At 45.3% G+C, this 26,874-nt stretch overlaps 1 protein-coding gene across 2 annotated transcripts; it reads left to right on the plus strand.

Annotated features, from left to right (window-relative positions):
* Window positions 1–4,302: 4,302 nt before the first annotated feature.
* On the plus strand, window positions 4,303–25,554 carry ecd (ecdysoneless homolog (Drosophila)). Of its 2 annotated transcripts, XM_038782856.1 has the most exons (13): window positions 4,303–4,613; window positions 7,745–7,862; window positions 8,001–8,088; window positions 9,930–10,108; window positions 10,927–11,119; window positions 11,479–11,607; window positions 13,640–13,771; window positions 16,380–16,465; window positions 19,531–19,637; window positions 20,862–21,045; window positions 22,199–22,266; window positions 22,933–23,150; window positions 25,041–25,554. In XM_038782856.1, exons 1-13 carry the CDS (start codon window positions 4,403–4,405, stop codon window positions 25,254–25,256), a joined length of 1,929 nt encoding a protein of 642 aa, XP_038638784.1. In that variant the 5' UTR covers window positions 4,303–4,402; the 3' UTR covers window positions 25,257–25,554. The 2 variants fall into 2 exon arrangements, with proteins under 2 accessions (XP_038638784.1, XP_038638785.1); XM_038782857.1 differs by lacking the exon at window positions 8,001–8,088 and having other exon boundaries at window positions 4,477–4,613.
* Window positions 25,555–26,874: the final 1,320 nt, after the last annotated feature.

Here is a 26,874-nt window from a genome sequence, read left to right on the forward strand (position 1 = left end):
AACAAAGTTCACGCCTGACATTTGGAGATTAAGCTCCAACCGTCCTGTGGAAGTGCAGGTGGCAGAAAACACAATCTTAAAATATTGAAATAAATCCTGGGAGAAACCCAAGAGGCTTGAGGAGAGGCCCCTTGGCATTTCTTAAACTTGATTCAGTTGTCAGATCATAATGGCACTAACCAAGTCACAAGTGACATACTCTGCCTGTGGCCACGGATCCCCCCTTCTTGTCTTCCTCAGTCTCTATGCAGCCTTCGACACAGTCAACCGCACCATCTTCTTCTAATCTGTTATTCAGCTCAGTTGGACCGCTCCTCACTTGAGTGCACTCTGACCAATCTGATCATAGGGGCTGGTTTAGCTCACTGGGCTAAATTGCTGGCTTTTAAAGCAGACCAAGCAGGCCAGCAGCACAGTTCAATTCCCGTACCAGCCTCCCCAGACAGGCGCCGGAATGTGGCGACTAGGGGCTTTTCACAGTAACTTCATTGAAGCCTACTCGTGACAATAAGCCATTTTCATTTTCATTTCATAGCCAGATAATCTACCGCTGTGATTTAACCTCCCACCCCTGCAACATTACTCCTCGATGTCCCAAAGACCTCCACAGCCAATATGTTTTTTTGAAAGGCTCACTGTTTTATGCAGGCAAGCATAACCCAAAAAAAAGGTGGTTGAGAAATTAGCTTATTGAAAAATGCAAGGTTGTAAATAGTATGAGAGAAGTAATCAGGAACAGATTCAGGAAATTTCTTTCCGCTCAATGACTAGACCAGGGGTGGGCAAACTTTTCCGTGCAAGGGCCACATTCAGAAATTCACAATTTTCACAATGCAAGGGCCGCATAGTATATTAAGTAAAATAATTACTTCACCCGGTTATGATTCTGGGCGCCTCATATAGGACATAGAACAGGCCCTTCGGCCCTCGACATTGTGCTGAGCAATGATCACCCTACTCAAGTCAACGTATCCACCCTATACCAGTAAGTAACCCAACAGCCCCCCCATTAACCTTAAAAAAAATAAAAAATAAAAAAATTTTTTAAAAAAATTTTTTTTTTTTTTTTTTTAATGACTTGGTGGGCTGCATAAAGACCTTTGGCGGGCCGCATGCGGCCCGCGGGCCGTAGTTTTCCCACCCCTGGACTAGACAGATGCCTAGTGTAGTACTGGTGAAAATCAGTTCAAGAAACAATTGAATGCCATAAAGGGCAGGATGAAGTATTATAATGGACACCAACAGTGGCTAGGATACTGGACCAAACTGTCAATATTTTAGTTTATTTGGAAGACTGCTCGGAAAGATTGATTCGCTGCAGGAGTGATTGCACAAAGAAGTAGCACTTTGGTATTTTAAAACAAACTTTATTATGATTACAATGTTAAACTTTTAAACTTCACACACAAAAAGAACAGCTAACAATAATAATAGCAATAATAATCTTTACTGTCACAAGTCGGCTTACATTAACACTGCAATGAAGTTACTGTGAAAAGCCCCTAGTCACCACATTCCGACGCCTGCTCGGGTACACAGAGGGCGAATTCAGAATGTCCAATTCACCTAACAAGCACGTCTTTCAGGACTTGTGGGAGGAAACCAGAGCACCCGGAGGAAACCAACGCAGACATGGTTAGAACGTGCAGGCTCCGCACAGACAGTGAGCCAAGCCAGGAATCGAACCTGGGACCCTGGTGCTATGAAGCAGCAGTGCTAACCACTGTGCTACCATGCCACCCAGTTGAGCCAATTTTTACACATTTATTTATTTATTTATTTATTTTTTTATAAATTTAGATTAGCCAATTATTTTTTCTAATTAAGGGGCAATTTAGCGTGGCCAATCCACCTACTCTGCACATTTTTGGGTTGTGGGGGCGAAACCCACGCAGACACGGGGAGAATGTGCAAACTCCACACGGACAGTGACCCAGAGCCGGGATCGAACCTGGGACCTCAGCGCTGTGAGGCGGTTGTGCTAACCACTAGGCCACCGTGCTGCCCTATTTTTACACATTTATAGAGATACAGATTGCAAAAATACAGCAACAAAAACAGAAAATACCAGGAATATTCGGCACATCTGGCAGCATCTGTGCAGAAAGAAACAGGGTTAATATTTCAAGTCCATGTGACTCTTTTTCAGAGAAAACATGCAGCTCTTATTCCAACAACCAGTTTCTGACTGTTCCTATTTCGAGGGACACTCATAAATCCCCAGCTACTGCCCACCACCTTCATACAATTAATTGTTATCCCCCATCTAAAGTATGTTCAAATCCATAGAATCACTACACTGCAGATGGCGGCCATTCGCCCAATCAAGTCTGCACCGACCCTCTGAAAGAGCAACCTACTTAAGCCCACTCCCCCACCCTATTGCTGTAACCCCGTGCATTGATCATGGCCAATCCACCTAACCTGCACATCTGTGGGCTGTGGGAACAAATCTGGAACACCCGGAGGAAACCCACGCGGACACGGGTAGAACATACAGAGAAACATACATAGAAAATAGCAGCAGGCACTCAGTTCTTGTCTGAGCCTGCTCTGCCGTTCATTATGATCATGGATGACCATCAAGCTCGATAACCTGATCCCACTTTACCTCCATATCCCTTGATCCCGATATCCATCTCCTTCTTGGAATTACGCGATGTTTTGGTCTCCACTACTTTCTATGGTAACAAATTCCAGAGATTCATCAATACCTCCTCACCTCAGTCATAAAAGATTTAACCCTTATCTTCAAACTATGACCCCCATTTCTGGACTCCCCCCCTCCCCCCCCCCAATCGGGAACGTTCTTTCTGAACCTACCAGGTTTAATCCTGTTAGAATTTTATAAATTTCTATGATATCCCCCCTCACTCCTTTAAACTCCAATAAATATAATCCTATCGGATTAATCACTCCTCATATGACAGAATGTACAAACTCCACACAGACCCCGGGGCAGAATTAAACCCGGGTTTCTGGCATTGTGAGGCAGCACTGTGCAACCATGCCGTCCATTCACTAAAAGTGCATTGTTGTTTTCACGCTGTTGGGATACTGACCCAAATAGTGCTACCTCCAATCTTGGTTTTGATGCGATTACTGATCATATGCCAAGAGCCATGTAGTAAATGGACACTTTCCCAACCTCTCACTCTCTCCTGCCTGCTGTTTCCCTCTCCCTCCCGTTCGCTACTTCCTTCTCCCAACAGTCTCACTGATTTCCTCCTCGCTGCTTCCCTCTACAAGCCCTTCTGCGACCAAGAGCTCAGGGGAGGGGCAGAAATTGGGGCAGTGAGTGGGAGAGAAGTAGCAAGTGGGAGGTAAGTAGAAAGAGTAGTAAATTATTAACAGCAGTAAGTCAGTAAGAGGAGTCTTGGGCCAATTAGGTTGAAGGATGATGGGTGATGTGATCTGATCGATGTCTTCCTCAGCTCTTCCACCCTTTCCAATACCGGCGGTCTCCCTCTCAGCGAAACCCCCAACGCCGGGCACGTATTTGACACCAGAGTACAATTGCGGTAAAGTTACAGTGCAGAAGGAGGCCATTCGGCCCATCTTGTCCATGCCGGGCAGAGTATGAGAGATGCAGTTGACATTGTTCTTTGGAGTCGGATTCCCGCCCATTTGCACCCTTCCCAGCACCTTCAGCACATCAGAAAAACCTCAGAGGTGACAACAACATGGACTTATCCCGTTTAGCACAGGGCTAAATCGCTGGCTTTGAAAGCAGACCAAGGCAGGCCAGCAGCACAGTTCACGGTTTGATTCCCGTAACACCCTCCCTGAACAGGCGCCGGAATGTGGCGACTAGGGGCTTTTCACAGTAACTTCATTTGAAGCATACTTGTGACAATAAGCGATTTTCATTTTCATTCCATGTACAGCAGCGCCTGGGTGAAGCTTAGAACCAGCTTGAGTACTTTGCTCAGCGACCGGGGATTTGGAATGAAACCTTCACCTGACCGTTGGTTGAGGCGGTTAGAATTGCTGGGCAGTGATGTCATCATCCGGGTGACATCATCGTCGAAGTGATGTCATCGCCAAAGTGATGTCATCGTTAGGGCGACGTTATCGTTAGGGCAACATCATTGTTAGGGTGACGTCATCGTTAGGGTGACATCACTGGTCTCCGTGGCGTCATGTCGTTCGATGGCGTCATTCGGTCAGATGACGTCGCGGGTCACTTGACCTCTGGGGGAGGAGCGCTCGAAGCCGTCGAGCGGCGGGGATGATATCAGACGTCGGACACGGGGGAAGACATTAGGTGTCGGACCGCAAACAGGGAAGACATTAGGTGTCGGACCGGAAACGGGGAAGACATTAGGTGTCGGACCGGAAACGGGGAAGACATTAGGTGTCGGACCGGAAACGGGGAAGCCCTTGCGTGCCGGCGCGGCTGATGGAGGGTTTGCTGGAGGAGCGGCGCGGCGAGTGGCCGCAGGACTCGGTCTGCTACCGGCTTTACCCCCCTGGCGGCCAGGATCCTGCCGGCGTGGGGCGGGCTGAGCTGGAGCAGCGGCGGGAGGGGATCGTGGGCCGCCTGGCCCTGCTGTGCGCCGGCTACATTTGGCACAATGAGGCCTTCAGGCTGCAGTGTGCACCGGCCCGGGGTGAGTGCGGGGTGCCCGGGCCCTCTGACATCCCCCCGGCACTGCGGCTCCCCGTGTAAACATTAAACCAGCTCATAAAGCCTTACCTCAGATCTGCCCTGAATATAAACCTGCATAATTAAATATGTAAACATATACTCATTCCCCATTTAGATTTATTGTCGCATGTACCGAGGTACAGTCCAGGCAGATCGTCCCGTACATGATAACATAAAACATATGTAAATATACAATGTACATTATGTATGTATAGTCATCGGGTGAAGCAAAGGGATTATGGTGCTGCAACTGTAGCGAAGATGTGTGAAGAGATAAGTTCAGTCCGTAAGAGGGTCATTCGGGAGTCTGGTAACAGCAGGGAAGAAGCTGTTTTTGAATCTGTTTGTGCGTGTTCTCAGACTTTTGTATTTCCTGCCAGATGAAAGAGAGAATAAACTGTGTGGGAGGGGGTCTTTGATTATGCTGCCCGATTTCCCACTGGATGGGAGGCAGGTTTGTGTGATGGACTGGGCTGTATTCATGACTCTTTGAACATTCTTACGGTCTTGGGCCGAGCAGTTGCCATACCAGGCTGTGATGCAGCCAGATAGGATGCTTTCTATGGTGCATCTATAGAAATTGGTAAGATCCATTGTGAACATGGCTAATTTCCTGAGGAAGTGAAGGCGCTGCTGTGCTTTCTTGGTTGTTGCATTGATGTGGGTGGACCAAGACAGATTTATGCTCTGTGGAATTTGAAACTGTCAACCAACTCCACTTCGGCACCATTGATACAGACAGGGGTGTGTATGACACTTCACTTCCTGAAGTCGATGACCAGATTCTTAAATAACTTCATGGTGGATGTGTCACACTATCAACACAGTGGCCCTGGTGACAGTGTCTACATTAGCAGGAGGATGTAGCATGATGGCGCAATGGTTAGTGCTGCTGCCTCACAGCGCCAGGACCCGGGTTCGATTCCAACCTTGGGTGACTGTCTGAGTTTGCATGTTCTCCCCATGTCTTCATGGGTTTCCTCCGGGTGCTCTGATTTCCTCCCACAGTCCAGGTTGGGTGGATTACTAAATTGCTAAAGACCCCTCCCACCCGGGTTATTCTCTTTTGCAATGTCTTCAATTGGAGAGAAGATACAAAAGTTTGAAAACACGCACCAATAGTTTCTTCCTTGCTGTTACCAGAATGGCTGTCTTCTGGACTGAACTGATCTTTCTATGCACCTTCTCTGCAGTTGTAGCACTAAACTCTGTATGCTGCACCTAATGTCTATGTTTATTGTGTAATTATCGTATGTTCTATGTTTTCATTTATGTTTTCATATAGGGAATAATCTGCCTGTACTGTACTTTGGCACACATGACAATAAATCTAAATTCATAGTGTCCAAAGATTATGGGTCAGGGGAGTGGGCCTCTTTTGAAGGATTGGTGCAGGCTCAGTGGGCCGAATGGCCTCCTGCACTGTAGGGATTCTATGTGTTATACTGTTAACAAATCGACACGGGCAGTTTCCATTATAAAGGAGAATGTAGGAATATGCAATAGCATGAAGGCACAACTTATAACTTTAAATTGGAAGTAGGAATACATCTGCAGGTACTGATCCAATAATGCCTCTAATGCTATTTTACCAGAGGATTACAATGGCCCTGGTTGCCTGTGTTCAATGCCATCAAAGATTTATGTAAATGTAATGGATCCTTCTTGACCTTTATGGTTTTGTTTAGGCAGAAGCAACAGAAAGTACTTGTCAACTGGACCAATGCCTTGGAATGGTTCTAAAGGAGAAGCAAAGGGTCATGCTCAGGGTGTGGGAAGTTAGAGGGAGTATGGGAAACTAAGGTGTTAATATAGAGGTACACTGTCGATTCATGGGCATTTGAAAACAACTTGTAATTAAGGTTAACTCACAGTTGCTTTGTATGTAAATACAGCAGCCACTTTGTATACAGCAATCTCTCACAAACACTAATAAATGACTAGATAATCCTGCTCCTTGGTAGTTAATGTCCAACAGCCTGCTTTTGAAACAAAAAGAGAAAATGCTGGACAATCTCAGCAGGTCTGATGGCGTCTGTGGAGAGAGAACGGAGCTAACGTTTCGAGTCTGTTGACTCTTTGTCAAAGCCAAGATTTGATACACAATTTTGGCTTTGTACCTGCTTTCCACCTTACATCCTTTGACCTCATGATTCCTTCCTCCTGTGCTTTCCTCTGCTCCCTATTTTTGGCCAGGGTGTCAGTTGCCTTCATATACTCTTGAACCCCCTCCTTAAATGACATTTCCTCATTACCTCTTGCTTCTCCTTTTTAAAAACCTTCTTAAAATGTACCTTTTTATCCCAGTCACCTCCCCTAAACTCTTACCAACCCATTCTTACTCTACCCTATAAAGAGTCTTGGGATGTTTTACTTTGCATTAAGTGAGATGTGGTGAGATGGCTGCTTCAGCCAGGATAGCATCAGTGGCCATGCGCCTGGACTAATTGTGTACAATTTCTTTCTCCAACATCCCTGTTAGAAATGCTGAGTGGTTTATACAACGGGACAGACTCAGATTTGGTTGCAATAAACCCACAGTCAAATATTCCTTCAAAATTTTCCATCCAAGTTCACAAGTGAAGAGAGTTCAATTGTGGAGGAGCCCAGGTACCCATGGTATCACACACATCCTCCTTAGCAAGAGCCATTGGCATCAGACGGGAGAGACAGAAAATTCTACTTCACTAAGTAGAAAAAGAAGGAAAATTCAGAAGCTGAGCTCTTGAGCTATATCGGGATCACAGTGGTGAAATTATGTTTTCTAATTTTCTTTTGCTGTAGCACACATACTGATCCATCACTAAAGGCTTTGGTTTTAATACAGAACCGTAGTATTCAGGGCAGCACGGTGGCACAGTGATCAGCACTGCTGCCTCACAGCGCTGAGGATCCAGGTCACTCTCTGTGTGGAGTTTGCACATTCTCCCCGTGTCTGCGTGGGTCTCACCCCCACAACCCAAAGATGTGCAGGTTAGGTGGATCACCCATGCTAAATTGCCCCACAATTAAAAAAAAACACTAGTATTCTGAGACAGTTAATTTACCACGGCTTATTATGTTTAGATGATAATGAAAAGCTTTTCCTTTCAGGAGATGTTCCCGCCCACATTGGTGGTGTCACAAACTTTGGTGATAATGTGGATGATGAATGGTTCATTGTGTACCTTATTCAGCAGATTACCAAGGAGTTCCCCGACTTGGTGGCAAGGTATGGAATCCCTTGTTATTTAATTACTGCAAAATTGAAATTAAAAACCCAATCTGTTCTGAGAGGAAGAGATTATATAATTTATTTGGCTTTCACCTGTATTTCAATTTAACATTGGATCTTTGTTTTTGTGCATAGTGTTGAGGATAACGATGGGGACTTCTTGTTGATTGAGGCTGCTGAGTACCTACCCAAATGGTTAAACCCTGACACTAGTGCAAACCGGGTGAGAAAACCTCCACTTTCTTCCTCACCACTTCTCTTTCCAATGCAGGCGATGATTCCTATTGGACCATCCAGCATTTTTTTCCACTGAAGTTGCCATTCTTTCAGTTTGTCCCTGTGGTAGCTGTTCCTGAGCCTAATCTGTCCTTGCCGGATTTGGTGCAATCAGAAATGGGAACACTGATTTTCCAACCGGCGTCAAGACCAGGTTATAGCGCTCTAGTGCCTCGTTAGGTAATAGAAACTGCCTGGAGAGTGTCTAGCCTCATTGCTTTTCCACAGCCCACAGTTTGGGAGGCCCTGGGCCTAAGCAAAAGATGAGTCGGTGTTCCATACATTTACACTGAAACACACTGCAACAGTGCAGCAGGTTGAGGACAGAGGTATCAGAGAGCAAGATTTAAATGGCAGGCGACTGGAAGCTTGGTGCCGTGCTTCCAGACTGAACAGAGGAGTTCTGCAAAACAAGCACCCAATCTGCGTTTGGTCTTCCCCAATGTAGAAGACGCCACTACCGTTTGTCCTTGTCCCACCCACACCTTGCTCAAAACCCCATTACATCTCTAACTTTTCCCAGCTCTGATGAAAGATCACAGACCTGAGATACGAGCTCTGTTTCTCTCACCACAGATGCTGCGGTAACTCACCGGGTTTCCCCAGTATTTTCTGTTTTTATTTCCGATTTCCAGCACCCTTTGTGTTCCGCTCTTCGATTTGTAAAGAGCCTTGACCCAAGGGAGTGTACATCCCTTTCCCATGTTTCAGATGAGCTGTAGAAAAAGCAACATTGTCATTACATTCATAGAAAAGGTTTTATCAAAAAGTAAATGTCTTAAAATTCTGCCATTCTTCATCCACAACTTCCAGCTACCAGATTTCTAAAAAGCACACTTTCACCGCTACATTACTTTTAGACTTGTTATATTTGTGAACTCTTAGGATATATGGTAGACACATGAGAGAATTCATTTTCCTGATTTGAGAATCCAGTATAACTTCCCCAGATGAACTGAAGACATTTTTCTTTTGGCGGAAGTGGGGTGTTAATTAATCAAAAAACTAGTTGAAAGTGCCACTCGAGATCTTTTCAAACATCAGTTTGAATGTTGCACAGGTATGGCTCTGTTATAAAACACATTTCTCCCGCACTTCTCTCCCTAGACTATAATGCAGGGGCTGGTTTAGCACACTGGGCTAAATAGCTGGCTTGTAATGCAGAACAAGGCAGCACCGTGGGTTCAATTCCTGTACCAGCCTCCCCGAACAGGTGCCAGAATGTGGTGACTACGGGCTTTTCTCAGTAACTTCATTGAAGCCTACTTGTGACAATAAGCGATTATTATTATATATTATTATTGATTTCTATCACATCTTATGCAGCCATTCTGCACATATCGAGATTGCATGAATAGCAGTGAGTTGATTGATTAATTACGTTTTACAGGATGGTTTAGTCATGTTAGGCTTCAACAAAGAAAGAAACTTTCATCAAAGATCAGAAAAATGTAAAGACCCATTAGTTACTGACTTTTTTTTACACTGGATTAATATTTTTAAGAAAATAGCGGTTGTCCTGATGCATTACTTCAGGTGACCATGTTGTTTAAGAAAACCCTGATTAACCAGTACTGATTAACTGATTTGAGTATATGCTGGTAACGCTGCGTGTTCTCTAATACCAGTGGCATCAGTCAAGGTACATAGCTTCTTGCAGTTGTTCTCTACTTTCCTATCCTGTGACAGTATGTTGCATGCAAAGCTTGTAGTTCTATTGGTCGATGTTTGTTCCTGTGTTGCATTTTGAAGAAAATGTAGCTTTTATTATTTCTGCCGTCTTTGTAGGTATTTTTCTATTGTGGAGAGTTGCACATCATCCCAATCCCTCAGAATCCAGAGGAACGCTCCTGGTTACCACCTAGCAATCCCACCATCCTGCAAGCCCTCAACCTGCTCACTACTCATTCTGATAAGTGCCTGGCAGCAGGACCCATTCGCAAAGCTATAAGGAGACGCCTTCAAAGGTATCTGAGATTAGTTCTGAATCTTTATTAAACCTTAGAACAGTAAAAATGTATTTAACCAATGAGCTCTCCTCTCTCTCGTGCTCTCCCTCTCTCGTGCTCTCCCTCTCTCGTGCTCTCCCTCTCTCGCGCTCTCCCTCTCTCGCGCTCTCCCTCTCTCGCGCTCTCCCTCTCTCGCGCTCTCCCTCTCTCGCGCTCTCCCTCTCTCGCGCTCTCCCTCTCTCGCGCTCTCCCTCTCTCGCGCTCTCCCTCTCTCGCGCTCTCCCTCTCTCGCGCTCTCCCTCTCTCGCGCTCTCCCTCTCTCGCGCTCTCCCTCTCTCGCGCTCTCCCTCTCTCGCGCTCTCCCTCTCTCGCGCTCTCCCTCTCTCGCGCTCTCCCTCTCTCGCGCTCTCCCTCTCTCGCGCTCTCCCTCTCTCGCGCTCTCCCTCTCTCGCGCTCTCCCTCTCTCGCGCTCTCCCTCTCTCGCGCTCTCCCTCTCTCGCGCTCTCGCTCTCTCGCGCTCTCCCTCCCTCGCTCGCTCTCTTCAAATGCTTCAGGAAAGCAAAGTGAACCAGTTGTAGAAATTCTATTTTTCAAAGACAGAACTGCACACTTTGAGGCAGTCACAGACTAGCCTGCTGGAGAACTTTGAGCTTCCTCTGTACAAAGGGTATTCTGGACTTGTGTGCTTGTTCCGTTGACAATTGAGATTTCACTCATTGTGTGATGCCATTCCACTAGAGTTCTTTCTTATGCAATCTAATTATGTCCTGGATTTCTAACCCTCTCAACCCCACCTTTCTTGAATCATAAGTGTTACTTCTTTCCGTCTCCCGCAGTTACCCAGAAAAGATTCATGCTGACCGACATCGAGCTTATTGCTATGTTCCAGCGGGGATCGCTGCCGTGCTGCAACATCGCCCTGACCTGTTGGCACCTGCGGTCCAGGCCTTCTACCTGCGTGATCCTATTGATCTACGTGCTTGCCGCCCCTTTAAGCGCTTTCTCCCCAATACCCGTGTAATGACTCTGGTAAGGACCTTCACCGTGTAGAAATTATTGCACCATCAGATTTGATTCATGGGTGTATACAGTGTGATGGGTTAAAGGAAAAAGAAAGACTTGCATTTAAGTAGCACCTTACATGACCCCCGAATGTCCAAAAGTGTTTTTCAGTGAATTAAGGACTTTTGAAGGTTTGCCATTGTTGTAATGTAGGACTGGTAATGTAGGGTTGTAAGTTATATCTTCCACTTCTTCTACGTGTTGGGTGCGGGAAGTAATTATTAGTTTATTACAAGTACTGAACATAAGCATGAGCAACGTATACTGCTGAAAGTATTACCCAAAGGAGAACCTGGTGTTAAATGTCCCATTGTATTTCATTTTAGGTGACGTTTACGAAATGTCTGTATGCACAATTACAGCAGCAGCACTTTATGCCAGATAGACGGAGTGGTTATACACTACCAGCACAATCCGACCAACATTTCAAAGCGCATGCACTGGGCATGAAACTGGTAGGTAATGTGGAGCATGGGTGTTTTTGGATTCCTTGCATGTCCTGTTGCTGCTTAAAAGCAATTACGGTTGGACTGGCTTGCTGTGGTGAGCAATCTGGTCATTGGAAGACTCTGGGAAGGGGCAGTGGGAGCATTTAGTTGTAATCACCAAGACACATTCAGACACACTGGAGCTGTTGCCAAGGAGAGTCAGGAGATTCCCAAGTGTTAAGAGCACAACGTAATGAGGAAAACCTGGAGAAATGTGATCTTTTAAATTTGGAACAGGAGTCATAGAGGGTTACAGCATGAAAACAGGCCCTTCGACCCAATTTGTCCATGCCGCTCAGTTTTTACCACTAAGCTAGTACCAATTGCCTGCATTTGGCCCATATCCCTCTATACCCAGCTTTCCCATATAATGTCTAAATGCCTTTTCAAAGACAAAATTTTACCTGCTTCTAACACTGCCTCTGGCAGCTCATTCCAGACACTCACCACCCTCTGTGTGAAAAAATAGCCCCACTGGACCCTTTTGTATCTCTCCCCTATTACCTTAAACCTATGCCCTTTAGTTCTAGATTCCTCTACCTTTGGGAAAAGATGCTGACTATCTACCTTATCTATGCCCCTCATTATTTTTTAGACCTCTATAAGATCACCCTTAAGCCTCCTAAGCTCCAGGGAAAAAGTCCCAGTCTATCCAGCCTCTCCTGAAATCACAAACCATCAAATCCCGGTTGCATCCTAGTAAATCTTCTCCTTTCTAATTTAATAATATCCTTTCTATAATAGGGTGACACAGTATTCCAAGTGTGGATTTACTAATGTCTTGTACAAATTTATTTGAGAGAGAACCTTCATGGGTAATCAACGAGTACAAAAGCGATTGGTCTGGAATATTTAACATTAATTCCAAGAGCCGGACAATGTGACTTTGGTAAACGGCAGATTCGGGGTTGACATCAGGAATGCCTCTTCCCACACAGTGACCAGCTCGTTGAGCAGGTTGGTGAGAATAGTGAAGGCACAATCTCTGGCATAATTTAAGTAACCATTCAATGATGCAGTGGCAACACTAAGATGCTGCTCGGTTGATGGAATTGGATTATTGTTTAATAAGAGTGAATATAAAAGGATACAGGGAAATTGCACTAGAGGAGAGCTCCAGTTTTTTGGAACTAGCACCAGTGCAACACCAAAATAAATTCCATGAGGAAAAACATCCATGAATCAGTAGTAGATACGTTTGCAGGTAATTCTCAATTTTCAATTATCTGTCAAAAAATTGTTTCCTTATTCCTCATTTTCGCTTTTTCTCATCCATCAGAATCCATTCTGGTTCTTCTACGTCTCCCACTAAGTTTCCTATTATTTGTCTTTTCAAAAACCGTTAAAAATTGTAAGAGCTGCCCGCTTCCCGTTCACAGGATTTGTGCTTCATGTTTTAAAGAAATACCATTTAAATGAGTTTTGGATTAAAAGAACCTGCCAGAGAACTCTCAGATGTCAGGTTTTCCAGCTAGTATCTCGTCTCCAAATTTTAAAAACATTACTTTAAACATGCTTTTCCCGGCGTTATTTTAACTTTTTAATCCTCTCTTTGCCTGCCTCTACTCTTTGGTTAATGAACTCCAGTATTATGTACGCTGGAAGGTGGATTGGCCGTGCTAAATTTCCCCTTGTATCCAAAGATGTGCAGGTTCGGTGGGGGGGACGGGGATAGGTCAGGGAGAATGGGCCTAGGTAGGGTGCTCTTTTGGAGGGTCGGTGCAAGCCCAATGGGCTGAATGGCCTCCTCCACTGTAGAGATTCAGCTGGGAGTCTGAGAGATGGAAGGGGAGACATTGAGATCTAACACAGGCAGAGAGTTCAATCCGCCTCCTGCCTAAATCTCAAATGATGCCCTACCTGACACCTTAAGGTCGCCAACTGCCCTTTGAAGATGGTTTGTTTACTGCACTGTTTTTTTTTTAATGAATACTTGATTATGCTTTTAAATGCTTTTCACTGTTTATATCACACCCATTTTCTATCATTCGTATTTCAGGCTCATGGCTTTGAGATCCTGTGTTCTAAGTGTTCGCAGTCCCTGCCTAGTTCCAAGACGGGAAGCAACATTTCCAGTGACCCCCTCTGGGAAGGCTTTATAAACAGTCTAAAGAAGAACAACTATTTCAGGGTACGATCTGGGACCGTTTTCCGTCACTCTCGAGTTTCTTCAGCAGTGGCACTGGTTATGGCTCAGCGTGTTGGGTTAAGTTGCAGTTAATCTTTGTCGGAGTTTTAACATCCATGTCACAGGTTTTTTAAGGTTATGTGAGCTCAACTCCACTATCCTCCCCCATCCCTGCACTTGTGTCTCTGTATATTTTTTCTGCCCCAGATCTCCACTTTATTTTTTTGTTGCTTGAACAAACAGATGCAATGAGCAAACGCTGTTATGCAGAAATAACATTCATGCTCAGTTTAAGTGTAACAATGGGCCGAGTGTGTGCGATATGTCATTGGCCACCAGAAATGACAAATGTTTCATTCCCTGGATGGACATCACTTTTTTTGATGTAATCCTTTACCTACTTTTGAAATTTCACAAATAAAGTTCAGAAGTATTATTGTGCAAGTTGTTCTACATTCTTCCAGAATTTAAAAATGCAGCTACTTCTGAGGATAGTTCTAACGTTTAAGTACAGATAGAACAAAAGAATTTGCTCATATCACCTGCTTTTTTGAGTCCTCTCTCTCTCTCTCTCACTCACTTGCTCGCTCTCTCTCTCTCTCTCTCTCTCTCCCCTCCTCTCTCTCTCTTCCCCCCTTTCTCTCTCTCTTTCCCCCTCTCTCTCTTCCCCCCTTCTCTCTCTTCCCCCCTCTCTCGTCCCTGTTTCTCTTCCCCTCTCCTCTCTCTCTCTCTCTCTCTCACTTCCCCCACACTCTTTCTTCCCCCCCCCCCCCCCCCCCACTCTCTTTATCTCTCTCCTCCCTCTCTCTCTCTCTCCTCCCCCTTTTTCTCTCTCTCTTTGCCATTTAAACCCTTCTTAAAATCCACCTCTTTAACCAAACGTTTGCTCGCTGCCCTAATAACCTAGCCTTTAATTTTCGGTGCGTTTCTTTATTAAACATCTGTGAAGAAGCTAGGGTCATTTCTTTTTACATTGATGATGCTACATATAGATCTCTTGTGAAACTGAATGGGACCTTGTCTAGTCACCCAGCTGTGCAAGAGCATTTGACCAGTAGTGCAAAGTAAGAATTGCATCTCTTGTTATTGCTTAAAATATTACCAGCAGCTGACAACAGTGCACTACTTAAATGTTCAAATGGCATTTAGTGAAGCCTAGGTCTTACATTGTTTGTCGCATTGAAATGTAAGTTTGGCCTCCTGCGAGTCTCAGTAAACATAGACAACGACTTTCTTTTATAAGCACATCCCAAGACACTTCACAGCGGAGCAATTCATGGAGTGCAGTAGTGGGAGAGATGACTGAAAGCAAGGTGGAACTGGTAGGTTTTGAAGAAGTTCGTATAGCTGCAGGAAAGATATATCAGAGGGAGGGAGAGGACGGATGGTGCCAGGAGCAGCACTGAGGGCTTTTCCATTCCGTGCTCTGGTCAAGGATGCCAGATTCAGAGGAGAGAAAGGACTTGGGTGGGAAGCTGGAAGACGGTACAGAGATCAGATGGAGCAAAGCCATGCAGAAATCTATAAATGACAAAATATTCAATTGATCTACCCAGGCTGCAGATTCACATACTCCACCTTCATTCCCATTGCCCAGCCGGCATTTGCTAATCATTACAATAGATTTTGTTAGATGCAGGAATCTCGATATGGGGAGTCGAGGTACAAATCATTCATTGAATGGCAGAACGCGCTTGAGGGACCGAAAGACCTACCCTTGTTTCTGAACGTGACAGCACCTGACTATCAGAAAGTCAAGCTACGAGTTTCACTGCTTCAGCGGCCTCCATGATTCCTCACTAACTCTGAAAGTTTTAATTTGAAGACAGGTTCTTAAATATATTAGAATTATAAAAGTACGATTAAAGCCCATTTGTAACCTTCAAAGCTTTTCTACTGAGAGCCTGGGCAGTAAACACGGCTGAGTGAGATTTCTCAGCACAAAGCCTGAGAGCGAGCCGAACAGATCCCACCATCCTAGCTGGCGAGTAATATTGGATGCAAAAGAACAGTACAGCAGAGGAACAGGCCCTTCGGCCCACCAAGCCTGCGCTGATCACCTGTCATATCTAGACCAACCGCCTGTATCCTTCTGTACCCCGTCTGTTCATGTGCCTATCCAGATAAGTCTTAAAGGTCACTAACGTATCTGCCTCAACCACCTCACATGGCCGTGCATTCCAGGCCACCACCACCTTCTGTGTAAAAAATCTTCCCACATCTCCACTGAACCTATTCCACCCCCCTCACCTTGAACTTGTGCCCCCTTGTAATTTTCAATTCCGCCCTGGCAAAAAGCCTCCAACTGTTCTCCCTATCTATACCCCTAATACTTTTTATAAATTTCTATCAGGTCGCCCCTCGGTTTCCGTCTCTCTAGGGAGAACAATCCCAGTATATTCAATCTGTCCACGTAGCTAATACCCTCCATACCAGGCAACATTCTGGTAAACCTATTCTGTACTCTCTCCAAAGCCTCCATGCCCTTCTGGCAGTGTGATAATAAATTGAACCCTGCCACAAGTCGGGCAGTGCATTAACTTTGAAAAAGCTAGTTTTCATTAAACATGGAAGCTTGACCAAAGCGGTGTTGTGTGTTTGTCTCTGACAGGGAGAGCTGGAGGGTTCGTTGCGGTACAAAGAATTGCTCCAATCAGCAGAGATTTACTTCCAGAATTCTGTTCCCAGACCCAAAAGGTACAGTACAAGATGACGTGCTCGTGTGCATGTGCTCGTGTGCATTTGCGTTAACAGAAATGAACTTCAGCCGCTCACTCAATGCTGCAGAACTCTTTCTGTTGCCAGCAGATTTTCTGATATAACAAGTCAACGCGAGGCAGTGCGCTGCATGTTCAGGGGCAAGCTTCATTATTTACATTAGCTGCTCACCCATCTCGAGTCGAGAGTCTAAGCAGCTGTGTTTGCACACAAGATTGTTTCACTGCCTTTGTTTATGGCTCACTCTCTGGCGACAGCAGCTTCCTCCGCAGTTGGAATGAAGCCAGGCATTGGAATAACAGCCTCACTGTACACTTGAATAGTGGGAGCACTGGAGCTGTTCTCTTTGTGAACAGACAAAAAACACTTCAGACTCTTGTTGAAATTGCAGACAGAGCCGCCTCTGGAAGCCTCTCTCTTCCCCCTCCACCCCTTGAAAGTGCGCAGTTGCCCACCATGGCAGCTCTGCAGTTTCTTTATACTGCCAGTGTTTAACTGACGGTGGCAATGCCATCTGCAACAAACTGACCATGCACGCTCAGGGACGTGGTGGTAATATCACTGGACCTGTAATCGACAGAACCCGGTGAACACAGGTTCAAGCCCAACCACTGCTGCTGGGTGGAATGTAAAATCCAATTATTAAGTCTGGAATTGAAAGCAAGTCTCAGTAATGGTGACCGTGAAACTCCATTGATTGTTGGGAAAACCCATATAGCTCTCTTGTCCATTAGGGACAGAAATTTGCCTTCCGTACCTGGACTGGCCTCCGTGCAACTCCAGGGGCGCAGCAGTGTTGCTGACCCTATGAACTGCCCTCTGAAATGGCTTAATGAGCCACTCCATTCAGGGATAATGAAGGATTTGCAACAAACGTCATCCTCGTCAGTGACACCCACATCTCATGAAAGGGGAAATAAATCAAAATTGCTGATTTGGCTGTGATTTGAGTAAAACTCTTATGATTAATTACCAGATAGGACATCTGTAAAGAAAAGATAACATTTGATGGAGAATTATAAATTGCATTGTTCCTTTGCAATATGTTCTTTTTGTTTTCTGGCACATCTCACCCAGCTGTGTTTACTACAGAACGGGGAAGGATTACAACCTTGATTAAAAGCTGTCATATAATTACAGCAACATTTGTCTAGTGCCTTTCACACGATCAAAACAAGTTGAGATGCTTCACGAGGGGATTAAGCTGGAAGTGGGAAATAGGTTTTCCGAGAGGCGACCCAAAGCTTAGTCAAACAAGTTGGCATTGAGAAAGGTTTTGTAGGTGCTGACAGAGACAATAACAGGAGGGGAGGGTCACACAGTAGATAATGCTTGACAGGGTGATAGATGATAGCATGTTGGGCTGGAAGTGATAGCAGTGAGAGGGCACCGACAGGTCATATGGAGACTTGAAAGCTACAATTTTACTGCTGGTCCATGTTAGACATGCATGATAGCCAACTCAAACTAACAGTGTGAGCATTGATCCATTATTATGCCCCACCTTCACAGGTCATCATATATCAGTTTAAAGCTGTGAATTGAAGTGTGCAATTATAATTAAGCCTAAAATGTTCAGCACCATTTGTGACTCCTCAGATACTGGGGCAGTCATTGTCCATATGCAGCAAGAGCTGGACATTATTCAGGCTTGGGCTGATGAGTGGCAAGTAACATTTGCACCACGCAAGTGCCAGGCAATGACCATCTCCAACAAGAGAGAATCCAACCATCTCCCCATGACATTCAATGGCATTACCATTGCTGAATCTCCCACGGTCAACATCCTTGAGAAACAGAACTGAAACAGGCATACAAATACTTAGGCTACAAGAGCAGATCAGAGGCTGAGAATTCTATGGAAAGTAACTCACTCTTAATTCCTCAAAGTTTATCCACCATCTACAGGGCACAAGTCAGGAGTGTGATGGAATATTCTCCATTGCCTGGGTGAGTGCAGCTCCAACAACGCTTAAAAAGCTTGACACCATCCAGGTCAGAGCCCATTTGGTTGGCACCCCATTCACAGCCGTAAACATTCATTCTCTCCACCAGGTTTGCACAGTGGCAGCAGTGTGTACCATCTACACGTTGCAGATCTGCAACTCATCAAGGCGCCTTTGAAATCTGCAACGTCCATCAGTTAGAAGCACAAGGGCAGCAGATGCATGGGAACACCATCCTTCAAGTCATTTTCCCTGCAAACGACACACCATCCTGACTTGGAACTATATCGCCGTTCCTTCGCCTGTGACTGGGCAAAATCCTAGGACTTGCTCGCTAACAGCGCTGTGGGTGTACCTACACCACATGGCCTGCAGTTGTTCAAGAAGGCGGCTCACCACAACCTTCTCCAAGGCAATTAGGAATGGACACTAAACACTGGCTTAGCCAGTGACGTCTACCTTCTAGAAACAAAACAAATGCAATAAGAGCAAAATTGCAGTCCTGTTCTATCATTTAAAGTAGTGAGTATCCCAGTATAATGCAGTATATTCTCCACTTCGTGAAGTATGGATTTACTAAAACACATTCTTTATTAGGTGTTCTTTTTGACTATATCCAAATGGGATTTCCAGCCACTAATGGGTCTGTTGGTAACTCACTATTTCTGTTGCTGTATGTTAATATGCAAAAAATAAATTCCGCAACAAACTAGTTCTCTTTGGAAACCGACAGTGTGTTTTTGAACTTAAGACGTGGAATCCCTGAAAGTGTACCGATGTTTCAAGGGTCCCTGGAAATTTTGCCATTATTGACAAGTGACCCCTCACAAAAAAGTTTAAGAATGCTGCACTAATATATTGTAGCTATGAGTTGCAGTTTGTGACTGGATGGAGTATTCTTTTGAATCCTAAATGTCAGCACACTGGAAATATGTAATATTGTTCCCACTTAAACATATACCGCGTTTAAATTCTGTATTTGCAACAACTTTTTGTTTATAGTCCCAAGTGCGTTTCCCATCAATAGTCTAAAGTGCTCATAAATAACTTAGCTTTACATTTTTTTAAAAGTCACATTCGCTCTTTCTGGTCTCCTAGTTCATCTGCCTTGAGCCCAGGGGAACAGGTCCTGCAGCTTCTGCAAACTCTGTCCAACAGTGTGGAAGAACTACAGAAAGAAGAGGACAGCCTTCCTCCAGAGGACGGTGGGTACATTTGAGTGACGGTCCCTGAGAAGTTCATCTCATAGACCACGGACTGATTAGGGCGAAGGAAATGCATCGGGTTTGGTCAAACCACAGTTTCAGTAGCTGGGACAAGGGGCAGATATTGAAACCCCAGGGGCACAGATGGGCCATGAGATTCACCTTTAGGGGTACGTGAAAAGATTTGTGAAACCTGAAATACAGCAACTCGAAGGAGGCTTTACAGAGGTGTGCAGAGATAGTAATCAGCAAAGAAAAAGTAAATCTAAAACATTTCTTCAAATTACATTACCGTTAGGACAATTGGCTCGGGTTCAAACTGGCAAAAGACAATTTACAGGAAATTCTCCCCATAGGTTGATTAGCACGTGGTATTGGCTATGGATATTTTAAATAGGAAGAAATCCTGGGATGGTTTAAAAAGCTGGGGATTAAGATGGGAATAGAACATACAGTGCAGAAGGAGGCCATTTGGCCTATCAAGTCTGCACCGACTCACATTAAGCCCTCGCTTCCACCCCATCCCCGTACCCCAATAACCCCTCCTAACGTTTTTTGGTCACTAAGGGCAATTTATCATGGCCAATCCACCTGACATGCACGTCTTTGGACTGTGGGAGGAAACCCACGCAGACACGGGGAGAATGTGCAGACTCCGCACAGACAGTGACCCAGCGGGGAATCAAACCTGGGACTCTGGCGCTGTGAAGCAACAGTGCTGCTGAATAACTCTGTCTTGATGAATAGGTTAGAATGGAATAAATTACTTTTTTCTCGTCTGTGTACCTATTGTAACCGATTTGTGGCCAGATTGGTTAAGACATTTTGTGTGGAAATGAAATGCTCACTGCAGTGAGTACTTTAATTAAAAGAATGTGGTCTGGAACAAAAGCAAAATACTGTGTATGCGGGAAATCTAAAATTAGGTCAGGTAACTTGTTTCGCAGTTATATTTCTGATGTTCTGACATGACTTCAATTTCCAGCGACCCCTGTGTTCGCAGACATGCCCCGGCTCAGCCAGCTCTGCCCTCCCTTCCTTCTTTCATGAACAAGGTTGGGGTTGGAATGCTTGTGTGAAACACCTGCCCTGGGATTCGGTGTTGCTTTCACCCTTCCCATTATCAGTGGGAGCATTTTCATGAATATCCCAAGTGACCACTCCTGGTCAGACTGCTCCCTCTGTGTCTGCCCTCTCACCTTTCTGATTCCTTTGCCTGCCTAGATGACAGCTGGTTGGATATTTCCCCAGAGGAGCTGGATCAGATGCTGGAGGAAGCCTCGGGCAGGAAGCTGTTGAACTCTGTCAGACAGGAGGAGGAACTGGATTATGATCTGCGTGACATCACCAAAAGTATGAAGGCTTTTGTCTCAAAGGTGTCCTCCCACGAAGGTGCAGAGATACCACAGTATGGAATCTAAGTATTAATTATATATATATCTATATTTTCTTGGCATAGACTACAGAGACCTTATAACATTGGTCTGTGATTTATGTGGTCTGCTGACCACATAAGACACACCAGCCAATCAAGTTTCCAGCCTTGGCTCAGGCTAACCATGAAATAGCACAGGCCATTTGTTAAAAATTTGATCAATTATTAGCTGCTATGATGGTTCCCCTTTTCCGCCGCATCCCCTCCACCACCACCATCCCCAGCCAAGTTAACCCTCTGTTCCAGCGATTTGTCCATTAAACTGACGCTGCTCGCATCCAGGCTTATTTTCCCCTCGCCCCCTTTCCAAAGTGCAGCATCTTTCTTACCCTCTCATATTCACTTGAGTTCTCCAACCCCACTTCCTCCATCTGAGACCCTTCCCAAATGTCCCACCTCCACCACTTTGCAGGTGAAATCCAGGACCTTGAGTTGTGATCCCACTCTTTTCCTGGTTTCTGTGAGATTCCCTATTGACCGATGAAGTCAGAAAGTGTCATCTAAAGATACGATCAGATCGAGTGACTTTATCACAGACTGAGTTACATTTCGAATCGAGAGAATCCCTACAGTGCAGGAGAAGGCTATTCGGCCCACTGAATGTGAACTGACCCTCTGAAAGAGCACCCTACCGAGGCCCACGGCCCCACCCTATCCCTGTAACCCCACCTACCTTTGGACACTAAGGGGCAATTGATCGTGGTCAATCCACCTAACCTGCACATCTTTGGACTGTGGGAGAAAACCCACCCAGACACGGGAAGAATGTGCCACATCCTTGGAGCTGTGGGGCAGCAATGCTAACCACTGTGCGTCCGCATACATTTACACATGATATTGTCCAATTATCTCTACCCTCTGAAGCCAACTTCACAAGAAGATCACAGTTGGCCCAATTCTGCACGTAAAGCCAAATGGGATCGAGTAGTAAACTGTTAGCTGGCCGATAAATAGAAGACTGTCTCCAGCTTCGGATGCTCAATCTTACACGTTAGGTTTGTTGTAATGTTCTTTGAAAATGGTTCCTAAAGCAATGTTATAAATTGAGTCTATTGACAGTGCATATAAAGATCTTGCCACTGTGATACCATTTGTGATTATGATTTTTGTTCCCCCTCAATCTCAGATCTTCAGCTACCAGCCAAGTCCAATTTGATGTGAACTCCTTCACCAGTGCTTTGGAAAGGATCCTAGGTAGGAATGTGCGTATGGGAAGTGTCATCTTTATATTGGCCACATCTGCCCAATCAAGTTGATATCATGTCTGTAATGAGAAAAGACAGGTTAATGTTTCAGGTGTAGACCCATCATCAGAACTTGAAATGTTAACCTTGTATTTCCACACGCTAACTGATCTACCCTTGCTGTTTTTTCACACATAGTCTTCCTACCTGAGGTCATGGTCCTGCGTTGTCAGCCATGTTGGCAGCGGCATCGTCCATGGCTCAGTTGTTAGCACCTTCGCCTCTTCAGTTCAAGTCCCGCTCCCAGGCTTGAGCACAAAAATCCAGACTGATGCTCCGGTGCAGTAGGGAGACAGTGCTGCCCTGTCAGAAATGCCGTGTTTTGGTTGAGACGTTAAACGCTGGCTCCAGTTGCCGCCTTGCCTGTGTGTAAAAGATCCCATGGCACTACTGGCTACCCCCAGTGCCCTGGCCAATTGATCGAAACCACAGAAACATCGGTCATTATCGCATTGTTATTTATGTGTGCGCATATTGCCACCTGTGTTTCCTACATCACAGCAGTGAATCCACCTCAAAAAGAAACTCAAGTGGTTGTGAAGTGCTTTGAGATGTCCAATAGTCATGTATTGATGCCCAATGTTTTGAACTGACTGTTCTCTGGTCTTGACTACAGGGGTGGAATCCGATGAACTTGATTCGGATGATGTTGATGAGGAAGAGGATTATGATTTAGTGGACAGCGAAACAGAGTCTGACAGTGTAGAGGGTAAACTGGAGGAGGGAATGTCAGCAACAGAGACTCTTGGGAACATCCGAGACTACATGGAGCAGATGGACCAGGAGCTGGCCGGCACCCACATTGGCAAAAGCTTTACTAAGGCCGCTGATGAGGTGAGTTAGCTGTGGAAAAGACAGACAACTGTGTATTTAGATTCCTGCGAAAGGAAAACAATTTTCACAGCATGCCACCAGGATTAGGTTGATACCGTCTTGCTCACTGTCATTTTTAACAGTGATGTGGAGGTGTTAGACTGGGATGAGTATAGTAAGAAGTCTTACAACACCAGGTTAAAGTCCAACAGATTTGTTTCGAATCACTAGCTTTCGGAGCACTGCTCCGAAAGCTAGTGATTCGAAACAAACCTGTTGGACTTTAACCTAGTGTTGTAAGATTTTTAACAGTCTCACCGATCTTGCCCATTGGTGGTCCAGACATCGTGTGGAACCCAAATGTCATTCTGTTCCCTTTTCTGTACAGGACGCTCAGAATTGTGGTTCCATTTGTCCCCTATGCTCTTTGGACTCCCTCTGAGGCTTTGTCCCCCCATGCCTCCATTCCATCATTAGTGTTGTGCTCTCTCTCGAGCTCTTTTCCCCCAACACCTTCTGACTTATCACCTCACTCACAACTTTCAGAAGCCTCCTAACTTTAGTCACCAGCTCTGCTGCTGAATTCCTAAACCCCTTCCTTTTTCTTTCCTGCTCCTCGTCCACATTCCCCACTGAAGTGCTGCAAAATATCTTGCCCTGTGTGAGCAGTGGTATTAATATATCCGTTCACGGGTTTACAAATAGTACTCTGAACTGTCTGATTACGAGGTGAAGAGAATTTGTGGGACACCAGAGTGACATGTCTTTCCCCACTCAAGTGCACTGTGTTTGCTGGCCACTAGGGTCAATATACTTGGCTTGACACCCTCGAGTTCTACATCACCCCCTTTCACCCCGACCCATGCATGCTTCTGCGTCACCTGAGCTGATGGTGAATGCGAGGAACTGGTGGTATCATCTCCAAGATCGAAACCATCTACACTACAGCTTCTGAACTCTTCCCATTCCCAGCTCGCTCCCAACCTCTTCTTACGACATAATGTATCTTCCAGCTTCCAAGAAGGTCACCGCCTGCTTCCTGGAGTTAAATGTGCAGTATAGTTCTGGTGTGCAGTTCTAACCTGTCTCAAGAGCAAGAGATGTGGCTGGAGACCTCACCTACCCTTCACTGAGTCTCAATCCCTTCGGGTTTAACATTGCGTGGACCACAACTCCCAAATCTTTAAAATGCTTATATGATCCCTCGGAGGCCTGAATCTACTCTGGATTTGTCGAAATGGGACAAATTCTCTATTAGCAGAGACATGCAGAGTTCTCTAGTTAGGATGGAATCAGATGTGGCGCAGTGGTTAGCATTGCTGCCTCACTGCATAGAGGTCCCGGGTTCGATTCTGGATCACTGTCTGTGTGGAATTTGCTCATTGTCCCCGTGTCTGCAAGGGTCTCACCCCCACAACCCAAAGATTTACAGGGTAGGTGGATTGGCCACTCTAAATTGCCCCTTAATTGGGAAAAAAAAGAACTGTACTCTAAAGTTATAGGGGGAAAAGGGATGGAATCATAATTATAAAGTACTGTCCTGGTATAACTAATACACTAGCTGCAAGCTCAGCTCAGAATTAGACTCGGAAGGGGCAGCGCAGTGGGTTAGCCCTGCTGCCTCACAGCACCGAGGTCCCAGGTTCGATCCTGGCTCTGGGTCACTGTCTGTGTGGAGTTTGCACATTATCCCCGTGTTTGCGTGGGTTCCGCCCCACAACCCAAAGGTGTGCGGGTTAGGTGGATTGGCCATGTTAAATTACCCCTTAGTTGGAAAAAATTAATTGGGCACTCTAAATTTTTTTTTTAAGAATTAGACTCAAAGCTGTGTTTTCTAAGGCCTATGTGTGTGATATACGATATATTTTTTCTGAACCACAAAATGCAGTTTTCTGTTTGATACCCTCACAGGTTGGCTCGGACAGACCTGATGTAACTGAAGAAGGAGCAGAGGGTGAATCGGAGGCCGACTCTGAAGGGAATTTGAAGATTCTGCCTGTGGACGTGGACTTGAACCTGGTGGAGAACCTATTGGAGTCGTACAGCTCACAAGCCGGCCTAGCTGGGCCTGCCTCCAACATCCTGCAGAGCATGCGGATACGACTACCAGACAACCAGGACAAATGAAGGCTGCTGCCGCCCCTCTGCAGCGTCACCACATTTGCAACTGCTTTCCGATGCTTGATCACTGCCCCAAGATCTACAGTTTCATTATGCTAGCGGTTGCATCAGTGAAGTCAAGTAGCCATTAAAGCTGGCTGCAGTGCAGATTTCCCACAAACTGGAGGACTCGAATACTTTAAAAGCAAACTATTGTTTAGGATTAGAATCTGTGAGCGAATGCATCTTTTTATATTTTAACATATTCCATGAAATTTTGAAGAAACTATTTTTGTCGTAAATAAATGCAGGTATTGGAACTTTTTAATTCGTTCATGGCGGGTCGCTGGCAAGGCCAGCATTTGTTTCCCAGCCCTGATTTCCTTGGAAACATGAGACATGCTAGACCATTTCAGAAATCAGCTGGAATAGAGATCAAAACCCTATTGTTGGCACTGGGTGTCCAGCCAACTGGCCCGTCATCCCCCCCCAAGAGTCCGTTTTGTTGTGGCACCGTGCAGAATTATACGCATGTTCTTTTAAAAATTCATTCATGGCATATAGACGTCACTGGCTCAGCCGGCCTTTATTGCCCATCCCCGACTGCTTTTGAGAAGGTAGTGGCGAGCTGTGGCAGTAACATTTTTACCTCTCCTTCTGCAGTTTATGGCTTATATTTTTATAGGATGTCTGTCACAGCATCTATTTTCAGCAATTTATCTGGCAGCAGAGAGCCCACATTCCAGGGTACTGGGCAGAGTAGTAGAAAGGTGCAGGTCTGTGATCCTTTGGGGAATGGGGAATCAATATTATTCAATTACTGGGAGAGACTAAGGAAGTTTGTTCTTTAAAGAGCAAAGAGGTGGGGCCGGCATGGCGGCGCAGTGGTTAGCACTGCTGCCTCACAGTGCTGAGGACCCGAGTTCAATCCCATTCCCTTAAGGATCACAGACTTGCACCTCTACTGCTCTGCCCAGTACATAGAAATTGAAAGAATAAAGAAAATGCTAGAAAATCTCAGCAGATCTAGCAGCATCTGTCTTTCTTGTTTCTTTCTGGTTTCAGATTCCAGCATCCGCAGTAATTTGCTTTTTTATAGAGAAATTGAGTGTGATGCATACTTGAAGGACTGCCCTCAAAAGACCAGTTTGTGTAAAGTGATGTTTCACTGCATTGTTTGCAATGAGAATCCATACAGATCTCCGAACATTTAATTGGGTAAGTATGCCCAATGTTTTGAGCTATACTGATCCAAGAAATCCCTGTTTGACACTTGGCCTGCTTGCTGCTCTGTTACATCAACTACCCTTATCATTCTATCAGTTACAACACCTTCAGGTGTCATATCTCCACACTCCAGGATTCTCCTTTTAAACCCTAACATCTTGGGGCACGTTCAAATTACTGTGTACAGGCTCAGTATTTGTAAAATCCTGTAATCGGACGGCAGTGTGCAAGAAAATCTGCGCAGACCCACCAAAGGAGGAAAGGTTATGATGACTCTTCACCTTGCTGAGCTAGGGAGGAGCAAATCTGGCCAAAGTTCTTCCTCATTCTGGTAGATTGGTCAGAATTGGAAGGCTGGAATGTGAGAGTCAATAACCTGCTGGATCTGACTGTAAACTCTGGCACGGAGACGGGCCAC

Source organism: Scyliorhinus canicula, chromosome 22, assembly GCF_902713615.1.
Source record: "Scyliorhinus canicula chromosome 22, sScyCan1.1, whole genome shotgun sequence".
NCBI classification, from domain to species: Eukaryota; Metazoa; Chordata; class Chondrichthyes; order Carcharhiniformes; family Scyliorhinidae; genus Scyliorhinus; species Scyliorhinus canicula.

Bases quoted from the DNA above. Each gene is read 5' to 3' on its own strand.
- ecd (XM_038782856.1), top strand. From the start codon at position 4,403: ATGGAGGGTTTGCTGGAGGAGCGGCGCGGCGAGTGGCCGCAGGACTCG. The intron at 11,120-11,478 runs GTAAGGACCTTC...ATTTCATTTTAG, and splicing joins ATACCCGTGTAATGACTCTG to GTGACGTTTACGAAATGTCT. The intron at 11,608-13,639 runs GTAGGTAATGTG...TTCGTATTTCAG, and splicing joins ATGCACTGGGCATGAAACTG to GCTCATGGCTTTGAGATCCT.